Source organism: Rhinolophus hipposideros (assembly GCF_964194185.1).
Source record: "Rhinolophus hipposideros genome assembly, chromosome: 26".
NCBI lineage: Eukaryota > Metazoa > Chordata > Mammalia > Chiroptera > Rhinolophidae > Rhinolophus > Rhinolophus hipposideros.
Window position 1 is genome coordinate 259,429 of NC_138072.1, and position 15,686 is coordinate 275,114.

At 52.8% G+C, this 15,686-nt stretch overlaps 1 protein-coding gene and 1 long non-coding RNA gene across 2 annotated transcripts; one reads left to right on the plus strand and one right to left on the minus strand.

Moving 5' to 3' along the window:
* The first annotated feature begins 165 nt into the window (after positions 1-165).
* Positions 166-5,868, plus strand: RABIF (RAB interacting factor). The gene is made up of 2 exons (XM_081039005.1): positions 166-406; positions 3,419-5,868. Exons 1-2 carry the CDS (start codon positions 281-283, stop codon positions 3,662-3,664), a joined length of 372 nt encoding a protein of 123 aa, XP_080895131.1. The 5' UTR covers positions 166-280; the 3' UTR covers positions 3,665-5,868.
* Positions 5,869-13,283: 7,415 nt separating this feature from the next.
* LOC308493361 lies at positions 13,284-14,738 on the minus strand. Its single transcript, XR_013992675.1, has 3 exons — positions 14,605-14,738; positions 13,488-13,580; positions 13,284-13,364 (listed from the first exon to the last, which is right to left on the minus strand). It is a non-coding gene; the product is annotated as an uncharacterized lncRNA (long non-coding RNA).
* Positions 14,739-15,686: the final 948 nt, after the last annotated feature.

A 15,686-nucleotide genomic window follows, 5' to 3' on the forward strand; every position in this document is an offset into this window, starting at 1 on the left:
CGCGTGCGGGTTTTTCCCAGTAGTAAGGTGAGCCTGGTGACCGGCGGGTGTGGAGGGGTCGCTCACGTCCCAGGCGGGGACCCCGTGGCAAAGCCGACACGCAGCCCTCGGCGCGGCCCTGTGCGCGTGCGCAGTGGGGCCTGGCGGGGAGGCGGCGCCTGCGGAGGAGGGCGTGGCCGTCCGCTCCCCGCCCCTGGGCAGCCGCGCCGGCGCAGTCGGAGGGGAGCGGCCGAGCCCGCGCCGGCGCGATCCAGGCCCCGGGGCCGGGGTGGCGGCTGCGATGGAGCCGGAGGCGCCGCCGAACGAGCTGGTGTCGGCCGAGGGCCGGAACCGGAAGGCGGTGCTGTGCCAGCGCTGCGGCTCGCGGGTCCTGCAGCCGGGGACGGCGCTCTTCTCCCGCCGGCAGGTAGGGGGCCCGGAGGGAGGAGGGTGTGGGGCCGGCGCCCGGGCCTGTCGGCCCCTCGGGCCCCCGCGCGGCGCCGGCACCAGGTTCCGCCCCGCGGAGCCCCGCCGACCCCTGCGACGCGCGTCCGCCCGACGGGCTCCAGGAACCAGCTTACGTGGTGCCCTGCGGCCCGCCGTCACGCCGCTAGGGGCCACGGGAGGCGCGGCGTGGCCTCGTGGCCCCGTGGCCGCGCGCTGGCTCGGAAGGCCGCCCGGACGCGCGCCGCCCTCGGGACCCCCGGTGTGTGCGGGCCCGGCCTGGGACCCGGGGGGCCTCCGTGGACGGGGAAGCTGCCGGCGCGCGGGCCCTGGCGGGGCGGCGGGGCTCGGCCTTCGGTGCGCCTCGGCGTGGCGGCCTCCTCCGCCGTCCCAGGGAGACTTGTCACCCGCGCGGCCGGGACTGTCGCAGTGGCCGCCCAGGCTCGGGGCGCAGGCGTGGGCCCACCACCGGAGCTCGCGGAAGGGGGCCCGACGGAACGCTAACCGGACGACTGCTCTGCGGTGCAACCGCTTTCTTCTCATCTGCGCGGTCGCACGCTTGTCGGTTGTGTGCAGTGAGGATGTATTTCTACGGAAAGAAAATATCCTCTTTTTACAAAGGTACTTGAGTTAAAAAGTTAAAAAGCTAACGGTTGTTGAAAAGCAAGCCGAGACCCCCAACAACCGCACCGCGTTGGCGGTTCCTGCCCGGGGCCCGGGGCTGCAGTCCTCCGCCTGCCTAGGGGCCCAGCTGCCGGCGCGGCCCCCAACCCACCAGGCGGCCGCCTCCGCCTCCACATTGCCTTCCTGCTGCCTACCCAGCCGTCACCCAGAAGGCGTCACCCAGGAGGCGTCACCCAGGAGGCGTCACCCAGGAGGCGTCACCCAGAAGGCGTCACCCAGGAGGCGTCACCCAGAAGGCGTCACCCAGGAGGCGTCACCCAGCCGTCACCCAGAAGGCGTCACCCAGGAGGCGTCACCCAGAAGGCCTCGTCGAGTTGCACGCGTCCCATCCCGTGTCCCGCCCCCGGCATCGGGCGGCTCTGCAGGGCGCAGGCTGGGGTCCCGGTGCCAGACACACGCAGGCACGCGCGCCGTCCTGTGGGCCTGACTTCAGGATCTAAACGAAGACGGGACTGTTGGGGAGGAGAGGGAGGCTTCGTAGTAGCATTTCCCTCGACACTAATCAGGCAGGCGGTGGGGAGCCCGGAGGGGGCTGGTGCGCCTCTTGGATGCCTCCTGAGAGCTGAGGCTCAGGCCTCTTGGCTTTTCTCCCCGGAGCTGCAGTGAAGGTGTGACTGCACACCTACAATACAGGGGTAGGTCACAAGTGTTTTTAGGAAATTCAGGCCCACAGAAAGTTAGTGAGGACTGGGATCCAGGTTTCCTGGTGCCTGAATTTTGATTCCTAGCTCTCCTCGCCTCTGCCTGTTGCCATTTTCCCTTAGGGTAAAACAAAGCTTTCGGGACTCATTTAAATGTCAGATGAGGCAAAAAGAGTGACTGGAATGACAATATGATGGCAGCAGGACTATCCTATTTTGTGATGTCCTCAGATGCCATCTCAGGTGACACACCACAGATACGTGTTTTAATCAGCCAAGTGCTTGCACAACGGGCAGTAGGAATGTTCTGGGTCGCCCCTCCTCCCTGTGGGGTTACCCTGCGGGGCCTCACCAGGGCACCTGCAGGTATTCAGTGCCCATTAGGAACTCTTGGGGACTTCCTAGCTGTGATGGGGCGGGCCACCTAGTCATCCCTACCAAAGCATTTTCCTTTTTTGGACTAATGTTAGTCCAATTTTTTTTTTTTTTAGTTTTCAAAATTCTGCTTTTATTGTGCTTGCCAATGCCAGACTAGCACACTAAGAGTTTGGGGGTGTATCACGGGGTGGAAAATAAGAGGACTGGCAGCAGCCATGAGGGGTCATGGGCTTTGCTGGCATCGTCCGGGGCAGCTGAAGGTGTGTGAACTAACCGAATGGAGAGCGTGAAAGGAGGTGTGTACGTGTTTGCTGGAGGCCTTTTCCTGATGACCAGAAGGCATGTGGGTTAGAGGGTCAGGGTCCTAGGGCTAGCAGTCCGAATTCTAGAACTCAATTTTCCTTTTTAACATTCTGTTTTAAGTCCAGCATATTCATAAGAGGGAGAGGATAAAGCAATGCCGGATATCCTATATTCATTCTTTCAGCAAATGTTTGAGATTTGCTCTGTGTCAGTCCTACTCTAGGCACTGGAGATTCAGTAGTGAACAGAAAGGTAAGCTATCTCCTTTCCAGGGCTCACCTTCTAGTGGAGGGAGACCCATGGTAAATGACTAAGCCAGTAAGTCAATAAGGTAATTTCAGAGGATGGTAAGTACAAAATAAAGAGCCAAATGGCATAAGGAATCTTTGGAGCTGATGAATGTGCTCATCATCTGATTATGATAATGGCTCATTGATGTGAACCTGTGCCAGAATATATCAAATTGTGCGCTTTGAGTATGCACTATATGTGCCAACATATGTCGGTAAAGCCGTTTTAAAAAATAACAATACAGTGGGCATCCTGAAGCTAATTCAGGTGCCTTGGTTAGGGAAGACCCCTGAGCAGGTTACTTTTGAGCTGACTATCAAAAAGGAGCTGGCCTCGCCAGAACCCACGGGCAGAGCACACTTACCCTGTTTGAAGACGGCAGGAAGGCCGGTGTGGCTGGAGCACAGTGGGCTGTGGGACGAGGAGCAGGTCTGGCCTTGGAGCTAGTGGGCAGGAGAGCAGTGAAGCCAAGTTACCACCGCAGCCAGCCAGGGTTCCTCTTTCTTGGCAATTCAGAATCAGGGTTCAGACCACAGGCGACAGGAGCCACCCAGCACCCTCCTCTGTAATTCGGTGATGAGAGAGCCCTCGTTTGGTTCCATTCCCAGAAAGCACTGGGCGCCATGTGGAGGGTATGGAGAACGGGGTGGCGGTGACGAGGCTGCCCAGCCCTGTGGTCCTGGCTCTCTCCTCTGCAGCTCTTCCTTCCCTCCATGAGGAAGAAGCCAGCTCTGGCTGACGGCGGCAGTCCCGAGGGCGACCTTGTCCAGGACCACTGGCTGGTGGACGACATGTTCGTGTTTGAGAACGTGGGGTTCACCAAGGACGTGGGCAATGTCAAGTTCCTGGTGTGTGCGGACTGTGAAATCGGACCCATCGGCTGGCATTGCCTGGATGACAAGAACAGTTTCTACGTGGCCTTGGAACGGGTTTCCCATGAGTAACCTGGGGTGGGGAGCTCAGCTCCACCCCCAACTGTAAAAGCTGCTGCTCACAAGAACTGGTACTTAACCTGGGCAACAGCCTTCTCTGTCCTAGTACAAACCACAAGTGTTGCATGTCCAGCTGGGCGTGCAGAGGGTAGTCCTGCTTCGTCAGCCTCGCATGCACGCCTCTCGCTCGGTTCACTTGGCATCACAGCATTTCCTGACCTCCCTTTACCCCCCGTGTAGGGCCCAGTGCTCCCACCAAGCTCTTGTCACACCCGGCAGTCTGCCTGGGCTCTTACCCAGGGGCCCTTGTGTCGTGCTCTGGAACAGCCATCGTCCACGTTTTAGCCACGAGGACACATGATAGATGATGCTTTTGTGCTGGTAATTGAAGCTCCACCTCTCCTGCAGGAAGCATGCAGGTGTCTGAGAGCGACTTTGTTGTAGGGTCAACTGTATCTACAGTAATTTATTCCTTTGAAAAGAAGTATAGCATTTCCAAGTGTCAGTACTTAGACTGCTAATCGGACACTTCGGACACACCTGATACCGTGTGTGAGCGCCTCTGCTCCAGCTTCACAGTGACCCTGTGTTGTGAAGGTGAATGTGGCCCCTCTTGCCGTCACAGTAGCGCCTCACTGCTGCAGCTGATAAGTTGAGGATCAGGTTTTCAACTCCATCGGGCGGCCACCCCAAGGAAAGCTCAGCCTGGGTTGTTTTCCCAGGATCTCCAGGGACCATGGCACAGGCTGCGGGCTATGGGCCTCGCCCTTTGCCCTGTCACACAGGAGTTCGTGCGTTTCTTATGTGGACAAGTAACACATCCTTTGTTCTTAGGAGACTTAATCCTTTAAAGGACAGTGAGTGTCATCATTTACTGAACCTGCAGGGCGTGGTTCTCACAGTTTTGGTTCATTTGGAATATTTACCAACCCGGACTACAAACATGGCATCCAGGCACCTCTGATTCTGCAGCTGTGGGGCTACTCTGACAGTTTGGTGCTGGCAGACTTGTTCGCCCATTGAGTAGCTTTCCAGTTGTGTATCACTTCTCTTCCGGAATGACTCACCTTCGGAGGAATCTGTGTGACCAGGTTCAGCTGTCCTCTCCCTCCCCCTGAGATCCAGGAGGCCTGGAACTGAAGTCGAGACCTTGCAGCCTGCAGTCTGTTCATGTGCGTCTGACTTCTGGTTGCTTCCTGCTCCTTTCTCCCCACAGCTTACGGTGAGGGCTCAACTAAAGTGCAGGCAGTGGGCACAGTTGTGCAACCAGCCACTTCCCTCTTCCCCAGTCAGCCTCAGTGAGCTCTAGTAGGAAACGAGAGAACTGTTTTCCAGAGAATCGGTCAAATGTCCATGATTTTGGCATTTGCAGAAAAACAACTATGAGAATTATCCACTCAGGTCAGAAGGAACAAAACCAAGCAGATGCCTCTGGGGCGTGTGGCCCCTCCTCACACAGCCAAAGTAGGCAAAGCGTTTTTTACAATTAGGCTTCGACTTTTCTTTCCTTTTTTAATCACAGAACTAGTACACGTCATTGCAGATAAATACAAAAATGGGTACAAACATTTTTTCAGTCACTCATGTTTCCACCACCCAGAGATTGCTCATGTTATGTGGTGGTTATCATTCTCAGTGTTTCTGCATGTCCATGTAAACATGTATTGTTCGGTAAAACAAATACCACATCATACTGTACTGTTTTATAACTTGCTTTTTCCACTTAACAAAACACTGGCTGCTCATGTTAGTAGATACCCATCTATGTACTAACACCACTGTTGTTAGTATTCCATCCTATTTTACTGTAATTTGTTTCAACAATCCACTGTTAGATTGTCTCCAGCTTCTTATAAACAGTGTGATACAACGTCCATCCTGTGCTTACGTCTGCATATGCAACCCCACCTACTTCCTGGGCATACATTCTTACAAGTGGGACGGCAGGGTGTGAGAGGGACTCACTTCCCTGAACCTTTCTAACACTGGGTATTTATTATCATTAAAAGAATATTTTGCCACTTTAATAGGAAAAAAAATAGTATCATTGTTTTGATTTGCATTGATGTTATTTCTAATGAAATTTTTATATACTTATTGGTCATTTGTATTTCTTTTTTGAGAACTGCCAAACATTGTTGCCACAGTCGCCAGAAATATGGAGTTGTTATTCTTTTCAGTTTGATGTGAAAGAAATAAAGGCATTTAAACAGTGGAAATTAGTTTCCTGCACATTCTTGGGAAGAATATATAATTTGTAAAAGCAGAGGAGAGAGGAAATCTGAACCTGAGGTTTTATCTTGAGGTCTGTCAACAAATTCATGAATCACCATCCATGGTAAAATGAGCACGTCATCTCTTCGTTCCCCTCACACATGCTAGGGTCTAAGTAAAAACCCCCGAGTCAGCTGAGTACTGTTTGCCCTAGGTAGGTAGGTAGGTAGGTAGGTAGGTAGGTAGGTAGGTAGGTGGAGGTAACTTATGCCTGCTCCCATGAGTATAGAAAGCTGCAATTCCTGTGGGGGAGAGCACTTGACTTATCCAAGGCCTAATTGTTTCTACAAAAAAAATTTTTAACACAGAATTGGAGATGGACAATGGTGCACTGACATTTTACATATTGTTACCATGACATGCAGAGGCTGCTCAAGTAACTGACATGTGACTAACGAGACTTCTTCCCTGGTAAGTGTGGACAGGTCGTTTGGAGGGACCACCCACTGAATGGCAAGTAGACAGGCTGGCCAGAATGTTTGTGAAATCTGAAGGCATCACAAGGAGCGCTGACATGACCTTGAAAAAACTGGACCATGGCGAAGGTGGAGGCTGGAGGAGGAGGGCTCGGGTAGACACTTTCCTGGGGCATTTGCCAAAGTTGGAGGCAGCAGTTTGGAATGAGGCCTTCCAGAAATAGGGGACGGGTTAGGCCTGGTAAATGTCCCTCAGTCCTTTGCACCCCAGAAATAAGGGTGAACTAGAAGTAGGAGACGCAAGGCCTCTCAGAAGATACCAATTAGATTGAGGTGATCCCCAAACCTTTGGTGTAAGCAAACTAAAACCCTCTCTAGAGGAAAATGTCCTATTCCTGGAATTGTTTCCACAGACAATTTTGCTAATACAATATCCTGAATGCAGTGAAATGTAACCAAGCATGTGAAACAAGATAGAAAACCAGGAAAGCAAGACAATGGAAGCAGGCCCAAAGAGGCTGGAGATGACCTTAAGATAACTGCTTAATATGTTCGAGGAGATATACAAGTTTGTTAATTTCAGTGGCTACCTGAACATGTGAAAACAAGTGAATTTTGGAATTTAAATCCAGTAACCAAAATGAAGAGTTCAGGGGAAGGTTTTAACATCAGATTAGGCACAGCTCAAGAGAGAACTAGAAAACTGGGAACCAGAAGTTAATAGATTTGCAAAAGTACAACACAAAACTTTATACAACACAACAGACAGACATTAAAAGAAAATTTTTATGGGGCCATAAAACTACAGCCCACAAGCCAAGTCCACTCAAGCCAGCATCTGCTATACTCGGGAGCTGCAAGCTGAGGATGGCTTTTACCTTTTTAGTTATATAAGTATCTACAGAACAGCTTCAACTTAGCCTCAGCCCACAGAGCCTAAAATAGTTATCTAGTCCTTGAAAAAAATGTGCCAACTCTTGACTAATACTGGAATTGTCTACTTTCCCCCAGACTGATACACAAATTTACTAAAATCCCAATTTTGAAAATCCCAAGTTGTGTGTGTGTGTGTGAAATTCAGTTCTAAAAACTACATGAAAATGCAGAGAAGTGTGGATAATCAAGACAGTCAGAGAGAAGGACAAGATGGGAGACTTTCTCCGTTGGATAGAACTCCTAGTTTGTCACAAAGACAGACGGATACACTAAGGGAACCAAACAGCTCAGAAATAGACCCAGGCGGATGGACGCAGTGATTTGTGGCCAAGGTGTGTAACAACTTAGAGGGCATGAGGGCACCTTCTGAAATGCTGGTGACGTCTTGTTGTTTTTAAATCTGGGTGTTGGTCATGTGATAAATTAAGCTGTACTTTTGTGCATTTTTCTGAACGTTATACTTTCGTAATGAAAAGGTTTTTAAAAGAATGTAGCTAATGGTCCGATACAAAGCCCACTTTCCTAAATATTAATTCTCTCCATCAAAATTGGATGGCATTTGTTTTCTATTATCTCCAAAACGTATACACGTTTACATATTAAACCCTTGAGTCTCCTTCCTTACCTGTAAGGATGGTAAATTTTACAAGCCTGGGGACCAGGGACATCCTGTTTGCTGTGGTACCCTGGTACCTGGCCCAGTGCCTGCCGATCATAAATACCTGTGAAGGGAATTGAAAATAAACTCCACTGACTACTGTGTCATTTTAGCAGGACTCATTTAAAGTAATTCATGCCGGTTGTTTTAAATGGAGCCTCCCAATAGTGGGGAGAGCTACAGGCCACGTTGGAGACCTTCACAGGGTTTTATATACTTTTCTAAACTTACTTTTCTAAACTATAGGAAAGGGGGGGGACTAAGACAATTAACTCCCCTGTGCCCACTACCTAGATTCAGCATCTGACTCTCCTGTGTGTACTTTCTTTTCGCTTTGCTGACCTGTTGGAACTCACTTGGGCGATTACAGAAGGTACAAATCTGGTTTTGTGCCTAAAAAATTAATACTACCCCAAAATAAAAGCAGTTTATCAGTATTCAAACTTTCCCGATTGCCACAAATGTGTTTTATAGTCAGTTTTTCAAAGTCAGGGTACAATTAAGGATCAGGCATCGTGTTTGTTATTTGTCTCTTAAATCTTTTAACGTAGGACAGTTCCCTCTTTTTTTTTTTAAAGATTTTATTGGGGAGGGGAACAGGACTTTATTGGGGAACAGTGTATATTTCCAGGACTTCTTATTAGGGAACAGTAGCGTGTTTTTCCCAGGACTCATCTGCTCCATCCGAGTCAAGTTGTCCTTTCAATCTTAGTTGCAGGGGGCACAGCCCACCATCCCTTGCGGGAGTCGGGCCAGCGTGTGACGTGTCCCCGTCCTCACGGCCAACAGAGGGCAGTAGAGGCCACCGCCTGCCGCCGTCCACACTGACGCCCTGTGAAGTCCCAGGTCCCAGAACCAGCATTGTCAAGGGCAGGGGTCTTTAGCCTGGGGCTGTGAACATCTAACATAACTTTTAAGGATCCTTGTGAGCTTTTTAGGCAAGAAGGTCTATACCCCTGTTCTCAACAGGAGGACGGTTTCTAGCACACGAGCCGTGGGGACGCCGTGCAGAATGGTCAACTGGGGAACCTCTGCCTTGCTGCCGGTTCCGAGCCCTCACACCCAGCGGAACACTCGGGGTCGCAGAGGGCTCTGTCCCACCTCAGCCTTCTCGGGGAGGACGTGGAAAGTCACCCAACCGGAAGGAGGAGAATCATGCCCTGAGGCCTCCTGGTGGGAAAAGCCACCCAGGCCCACCCACCTGGGGCGGGCTGGCAGCCAGGCTCCCACCTGCCTGGGCCTGTCTGAGGCTCCCGGGCAGGAGGGAGCTGGGGCGGCCGCTGAGTGTTGGGCCCGCTGAAACCCTGGGGCTGTGCCAGCAGGAGCAGGCCCCCAGCAGTGAGTGGGGTCCGCCCCTGCCAGCTGGGCCTGGCAGCCTGGGTTCCACTGAGCCTTGGTGGCCCGACCTCAGAGGCTTTGCCAAGCACGCTCCTCAGCACTTCACTCGCTGAAGGTTAGGGCGAATGAGAAGCCTGGACCCAAAGCTTGCTGCTGGGGGTGGGGGCTAAGCACGGAGGCCGGGGCTCAGCTGTGGGCTTCTCCCCATCTCCCCAGGAGGGATGGCTGTCAAGGCCTCCTTGTTCCCCTGCCCCTGTCCAGCACTGGGCAGCAGGAGGGCAGAAAGCAGCTGCTCCTGGTAAGGGCTGTGGCAGGCACAGAGGAGGAAGGAGGTCAGTGGGGAGACAGCTGGCCGACCTGAGGGGCACCCCGGAGGCCTCGTAGGGCATGAGGGGGCTCATCGTCCCACTTTGCTACCTCCCCGCCCCCACCACAGCAGTGGCTCATCGTGTTGTAAAACTGTGTTTTTATAGCTTTTGAATGAGCGTTTTAAAAATTGGGAGGTCTGGGAAGCATTTTTCTCAGTCTGTTGAGATCTTGCTTCTAGCTGTCTCTCTGTTTGACTCAAATAAATTTTTGTAAAAATTATCTACAGGTTTGGAAGAAAAAATTGGGAGGTCTAACATAATACTTGGGGTTTCCAGCTTCTGAAAAATCTCCAGCTCTGGCACACCGGGCGGATACCCCTACCTGGCACTGCCCTTCAGCTGGGCAGACCCTGCCACAGGCCTCACCGTGGAGGCCCAAAGTCAGCTGTCAGGACAACACTTGCTACTGGCTTCCTCCACCTGTTTGCCTGCTACCTGAGGGCCCTGGGGACATGTGACCAGGGCCCGGCACTGTCCAGGGAGAGGCTGCTCTAATGTGGTCTCGGCCCCCTGCTCACAGTCACTCAGCTTCTACTCCTGAGAAACATGTTTGACTCACCTCCTCTGTGAGCCCTTCCCTGGGGCCTCCAGCCAGTCACCCCTCGTCTGGGCCCCTTAACACAGTATTTCCCACTTGATCAGGAGCTGTCGCAGCCGGAGTCCACGGCCGTCCCCTGTCACCTCTGGTGCCCAGGGCTTGACACACAGCTCTCCTTGGCTCTCACAGCTCCCTCTGTGGAGAACTGTGAACAGGAGTCTATGTGATGGGCCTGGCCGGGGGTCGACACAGAAATACGAAATCACAGAGGTTGGAGCATGGGCAAGCATTTCAAACAAGCAATGCAAGGCGATTCGATGGTTCATATGCCACTTTCTTATCACAGTTTTAGGATTTTGAGTTTATGTATTAAAGTCACCATTGCCAGGAATAGACGTGTCTGAAATGGGGAACTGCCTTTTGGAACATGCTCAAGGATTTGTTTTTCAACATGTTGGGCTTGAAATGACAGGAATAGAGCCAAATGGAGGGTGTTCATAATCAGTGGGGGGTAATACACTGAGGCCCCAACTGGAGACCGCTGAGGACCCTGGCAACTTAGTTGGGAAAGGGGAGGGAGAGAAGTAAGGGAGAGACATGAGAAGGGGCAGTGCCGTGGATGGTGACACATGCCGGGCACCTGGCACATTTTTGTTGTCTTGGATTCTAACTGGCTCCCTGTTCTGACCCCTTCAAGCCAGTCTGCACGCGGCAGCGGCCTTTCCAAAGCAGAGCCAGGCCCTTCCCCTCTCCTGCTTGGAGCTGGCCGGTGAGGCTGTACGCCTGCAGGCTTCTCTAGACCCTTGAGTTGGCTTCTACAGCTTTTTAAAAATAACTGCTTTATTGAGATGTAATTCACATACCATAAAATTCATTCTTTTTGATAGTATACAATCCAGCAGTTTTTAGTACATTCACAGAAGTGGGCGCCATCACCACAGTCAATTTTAGAACATTTTGTCACCCCCAGGGAAGCCTGTCACGCTCCATCCCCGCCCCCAGCTCCAGGCTGCTGATCTGCTCCTGTTTCCGTGGATTTCAGCCTTTTGCAGGTGGACACTCAGTTGTTCCAATGCCATTCGCTGAGAAGACCCCTTTCTGCCCCAGCCCTCCTTCATCTCGGCTCCTCAATGAGCCAGGTTCCTTGTCACTTCTGGTCCACTTCTCCGCGTGCCATTCGTTCCTTTCACTGGAAAATCTCCCTGAGTTTCTCCCACGTTACCCGGCCATCTTCTCTGGTTATCTGGAAGGTCTAGGCTTAGATGTCACATCTTCCAAAAAGCCTTTTCTAAGCCCCCGGCAGTTTGTGCTCCCCTGTATTTAACACTAACAAGTGTTGTCGTGTGTGCCTGGCACATAGTAGGCACTCAGTAAACAGCTGACGAATGGATGAGTCCCAGAAGCCAAGGAGAAGACTGTTCCCAGAAGGAAGAGTAGCCAGTATTGTGAATTGCTGCAGAGTTAAGGAGAACGAGGCCTGCAAATATGCTGCAGTTTTGACTCTTTTTGTCATTACAAGTAGGGAGCAGTTTCAGCTACACCAAGGATGCCGGTGGGGGTGAAGGAGGGACCCGGCGGTACAAAGTATTTATGAGTCTGTCAGGAGAGGAGGGGATACATTGGCACTATGAGCAACTTAAAGGGATACAGTTCAGATGCATCTTATTGCTACGGGGTCATCTGCTACTTTCCTGAACTTCCAGGAGTTTGGCTTCTCATGTTGTCAATTCTAGGGACGTCGCTGCCGCTGACTTCCCCAGGCATCCTGCCTGTAACGGTGTACGTTCGAACGTGTGTCTGCACACACAACACCCTGCACTGGTGCTGAGCTCAGCATCTCAAGGACCTAAAGATTCTGGGAGGGACCAAGGCCTTTCCCCACCTTGGGCTAAAGTGTACCTGCCCCAGGAGAACACGCTCCGTGAGTCGCTTGTTTGCATAGAAAAAGGAAGGAACAGGTCTGCTGACAGCTCAGCAGCACCAAAGGCACAACAGTCTGTCTATCCTTGTGGCCGTGCACGCCTGTCACTGGAGTGAGGTGGCCTTACTTTTTCACACCCTGCTGATTTGTCTTCAGCTCTGAGCTGCTTTCCTATTTTGGCACTTCCCTCCCAGTGGTTCACGTGGCCAATGATGAACCCACCAACCTGGTCCGCGCTCACCACCAGCCTTACACAGCTCGCGTTGTACCCCACGCTTTCCAGAAATCTCTCCAGATCCATCTGCGTTCCTTCCAAGAGGAGGCCCAGGAAGGCAGAGCTGATGTAATATGCCATTGTCAGTGTACGCTGGCTGGTGAGGGTGGGCACAGGGCTAGGGTGGCCTCCTCTTGGGGACTGCCTCTTCCTGTCCCTGCTCCTGTTTCCCATCTGTCCTCTCTTTCAGTGGAGGCGATGTTTAACTCCTTGCTACTAAAAATGTGTCCTTCCTCCAGCAACACCCGCCTCCCCTGGAAGCCTGCCAGAATGCTTCAGTTGGGTTAGCCAGAATCTGCATTTTAGTGACACCACTGGGCGCCTGTATGCACACGACCGTGTAGGGCCCGCTCAGCCCTTTGATGCTGAGTCCCTGTGGGTCCCTCCAAGTCTTCTTCAAGTCTGAATTTTATGGCACATGGCTCAAGTGGTCAATAAATATTAGCTATTATTATAGGTACGGGTGTTTTTGCTTTTGCCCAGTTCATCCTCCCAAAGCTCTCCTTTGAAGAAGATGGATTAGGAAAAGCACTTCTAGAAGCCAGGAGCCCAAGGTTCTTGTCCCAGCTTGGCCGCTGACTGTGTGACCTGTGACCCTGACCCCTGAGCTTAGCTCCTGGTCCAGAAAACGGAGGGAATTGGACTATGTGACTCTAAGGCCTTTTGTAATCCCAGCGATTCCGCCTTTCTTTAGCAGCTCACTTTCCATCTCCATCCTCCTTCCTCACTCCCGATACATGTGTCTGGTGGGGAGGGACCTGTCTGCCAGGTTCAGGTCCCCAGGACACAGTCCTGCTTTTTCTCCTCCCTGTTCTTCTCTCCTTCCCAGCTGCCCTACTTGTCTTCATGTCCCCACTCCCCCTGGGGAACCCATCCCCTCCTTGGAACTCACTCTTCTCTGCCGGATTTTTCTCATAGGTTTGAATGTGAGATTCTCCAGTCTTCTAGCGGTCTCACCGCTCTTCTCCTGCTACACCTGTCCTGGGGCACTGACAAAGGCAAAACATACCTCCTTTCATAGAAGAACACGGTTTACCCCAATGGCTTCCAGAAGCTTTGCCAGGAGAGAGGCAGAGTGGGCTTTATGAGGGTAGTGGAAGGACTTCACTGACACAGGCAGGGCTCTGTCCCCTCTGCAGCTCCTGTGGCCTACACCTGTCGTGCTGGGAGCACTGCCATCACTCAGGCCTCTGTGTTGCAGTTTTCTGGAACATGCAGGAGAGACAGAATCAGAGAAGGACCAGTCGCTTCCTTGGGACACTTCCTTCCCTGACATCAGCCTGGCCACAAGGACCAGTCCTTCTGTCTCTCCCTGGCTCACCATCGGCCCAGCCTGTGAACACAGGCAGGCGTACAGGCCGCTGCCTGGCTCTCTCCTTCCCACTCTCCTCGGGTGACCTTCCCCACTCCCCTGGCTTTACGGACTGTGTATGTTGTTTGAGTGAGTGTGTGTGTGTGTATGCCCATATAGTGTGTGCGCACATGTACACACATCATCCCACACGTGTGCACACACATTTACACACACTGCCATGGCACATCTGATCACCAGCCCTCGTCCATGTTTTGGGCTCCCGATTACTCAACTGTTCATCAAGAAGGATGAGCAAGAGCTAGCTCTCCTCTAACAGAGGGAAAGAGAACTACTGATCTGGCTGCCTCCCAAACCTGTCCTCCCCGTTTTCCTGGGCTCAGTAAACAGCACCACCGTTCGCCCAGTTACTCAGGGGAGAAATCCCGGAGTCACCCTTGATGCCTCTCCCTTCAACGTGCCACAGTCCATTATGTAGTCCTGTGACCTTTTCTTCCAAAATGCATCCAGAATAAGATGCTCCTCTTCAAGACGACACAGGGGCAGCTCTCGACCCGCATGTAAGTGCATCAGCGTGTAAGGGCAAGTACTGTTTTGTGAAACTTTTGTTCTTTTCTGAGACTGTTGGTGTGTAAACGAAAGTGCTGGAGATCACAGTCAAAAGAGTGAGGCCACTGTGGCCTGGCGGGGAGAGTGTGGGCCTGGGCCGCAGGGTAAGAGGGAGCCAGCGGTGAGATCTGGGATAGGGTTTCCATGTCCCCTTTCCTCAGCTTTAGAGAAGTCAGCTTGGTGTTTGGGGACCAAAGACCCGAGGACCATTCCAGTCCCAGCTCTGTTACTACTTGTGTCATTTTGGCCAATTAACCTTTCTGAGCCTCAGTTTCTCCATCTGAAAAATGGTGACAGGATCCACCTACTCCGCAGTTGCTGTGTCCAGCAGTCTAGTGACTCCCAGCCACTGGCCCTGTCTTATTCCTGGTAGTACAGCGGTTCCAGTTCTCACGGATCACACCTTCCTGCCAGGGGAGAGAAGAAAGGAAATTAGCACTTAGGATGTTGTGTGTCAGACCCTGTGCTCAGAGGACAGGAGACACAGTTTGGTGGAACTTGTGGTTTCAGGCGAGCATTGTAGGGGCCTAGTGTTGTGTGCAGGTCTGACGTCATTGGTGTAGGGAAGACTTTCATCCCAGACATTGGGAATTCCAAACTTCCCAACTCTCCAAGGCCAGCGAGCCTGTGAGGGGCCGGTTAGCCCAGAGCGCTTAGTTAGGGGTGGTGGCAGCTGTAGGATGTCAGCCTTTTGCAGCAGCACAAGGTTGGGATTCCAGGTCCTCCAAAGTGGCCCAACCAGAATGAGTGGAAACACCTGAAGCCCTGGCCTGGCATGGGTGACTCTGCCCCTCCCCACACCACGGGCAGGGCTGGTGACCATGGGAACATCCAGCTGCCAGTGTCCTTTGGAGGCTCCCTGGGGAGGGGAGGCCCTGAGCCCTGATCCCCTCCTGCTGAGTCAGCAGAGAAGGGTTCCAGGACTGGAGAGGAAGAAGAGGTATTTGGTTACTAGGTATAGTCCCTGGATCCACACCAGCTTCCCAGGGACAGAAGCCCAGAGATGAGACCTTTGTCATGGTGCAAGCGGATCTGCAAGGGGGACCTCAATGGCTGGCCGTGGGGCAGAGGTACCTACAAGAGACCAGCCCCCCAGAAAAGGGAAATGAGCACGGCAGGGCCACCGGGAGGACAGTTTATCGGCCCCTGTGGTGCCCCCAACCCCCACGTGCTGATCTGCTTCTGGCTTCACCTGGGAGCCAGATTTTCCTCCAGTCCAGTCCAAAGCTCCGTCCTCAGCCAGGCGGAGCCACAGGCACGCAAGCCGACGCCCCCCCCCCCCCCCCCCCCCCGCCAGCCAGCAAATATTTGTGGAGCTTCTACCAGGTGCCTGGTGGGGAGGTGGGGGAGGGGGAGGCCAGAGACCCTCACTGCTTCGCAGTCGGGTGGG

Bases quoted from the DNA above. Each gene is read 5' to 3' on its own strand.
- RABIF (XM_081039005.1), top strand. From the start codon at position 281: ATGGAGCCGGAGGCGCCGCCGAACGAGCTGGTGTCGGCCGAGGGCCGG. The intron at 407-3,418 runs GTAGGGGGCCCG...TCTCCTCTGCAG, and splicing joins CGCTCTTCTCCCGCCGGCAG to CTCTTCCTTCCCTCCATGAG.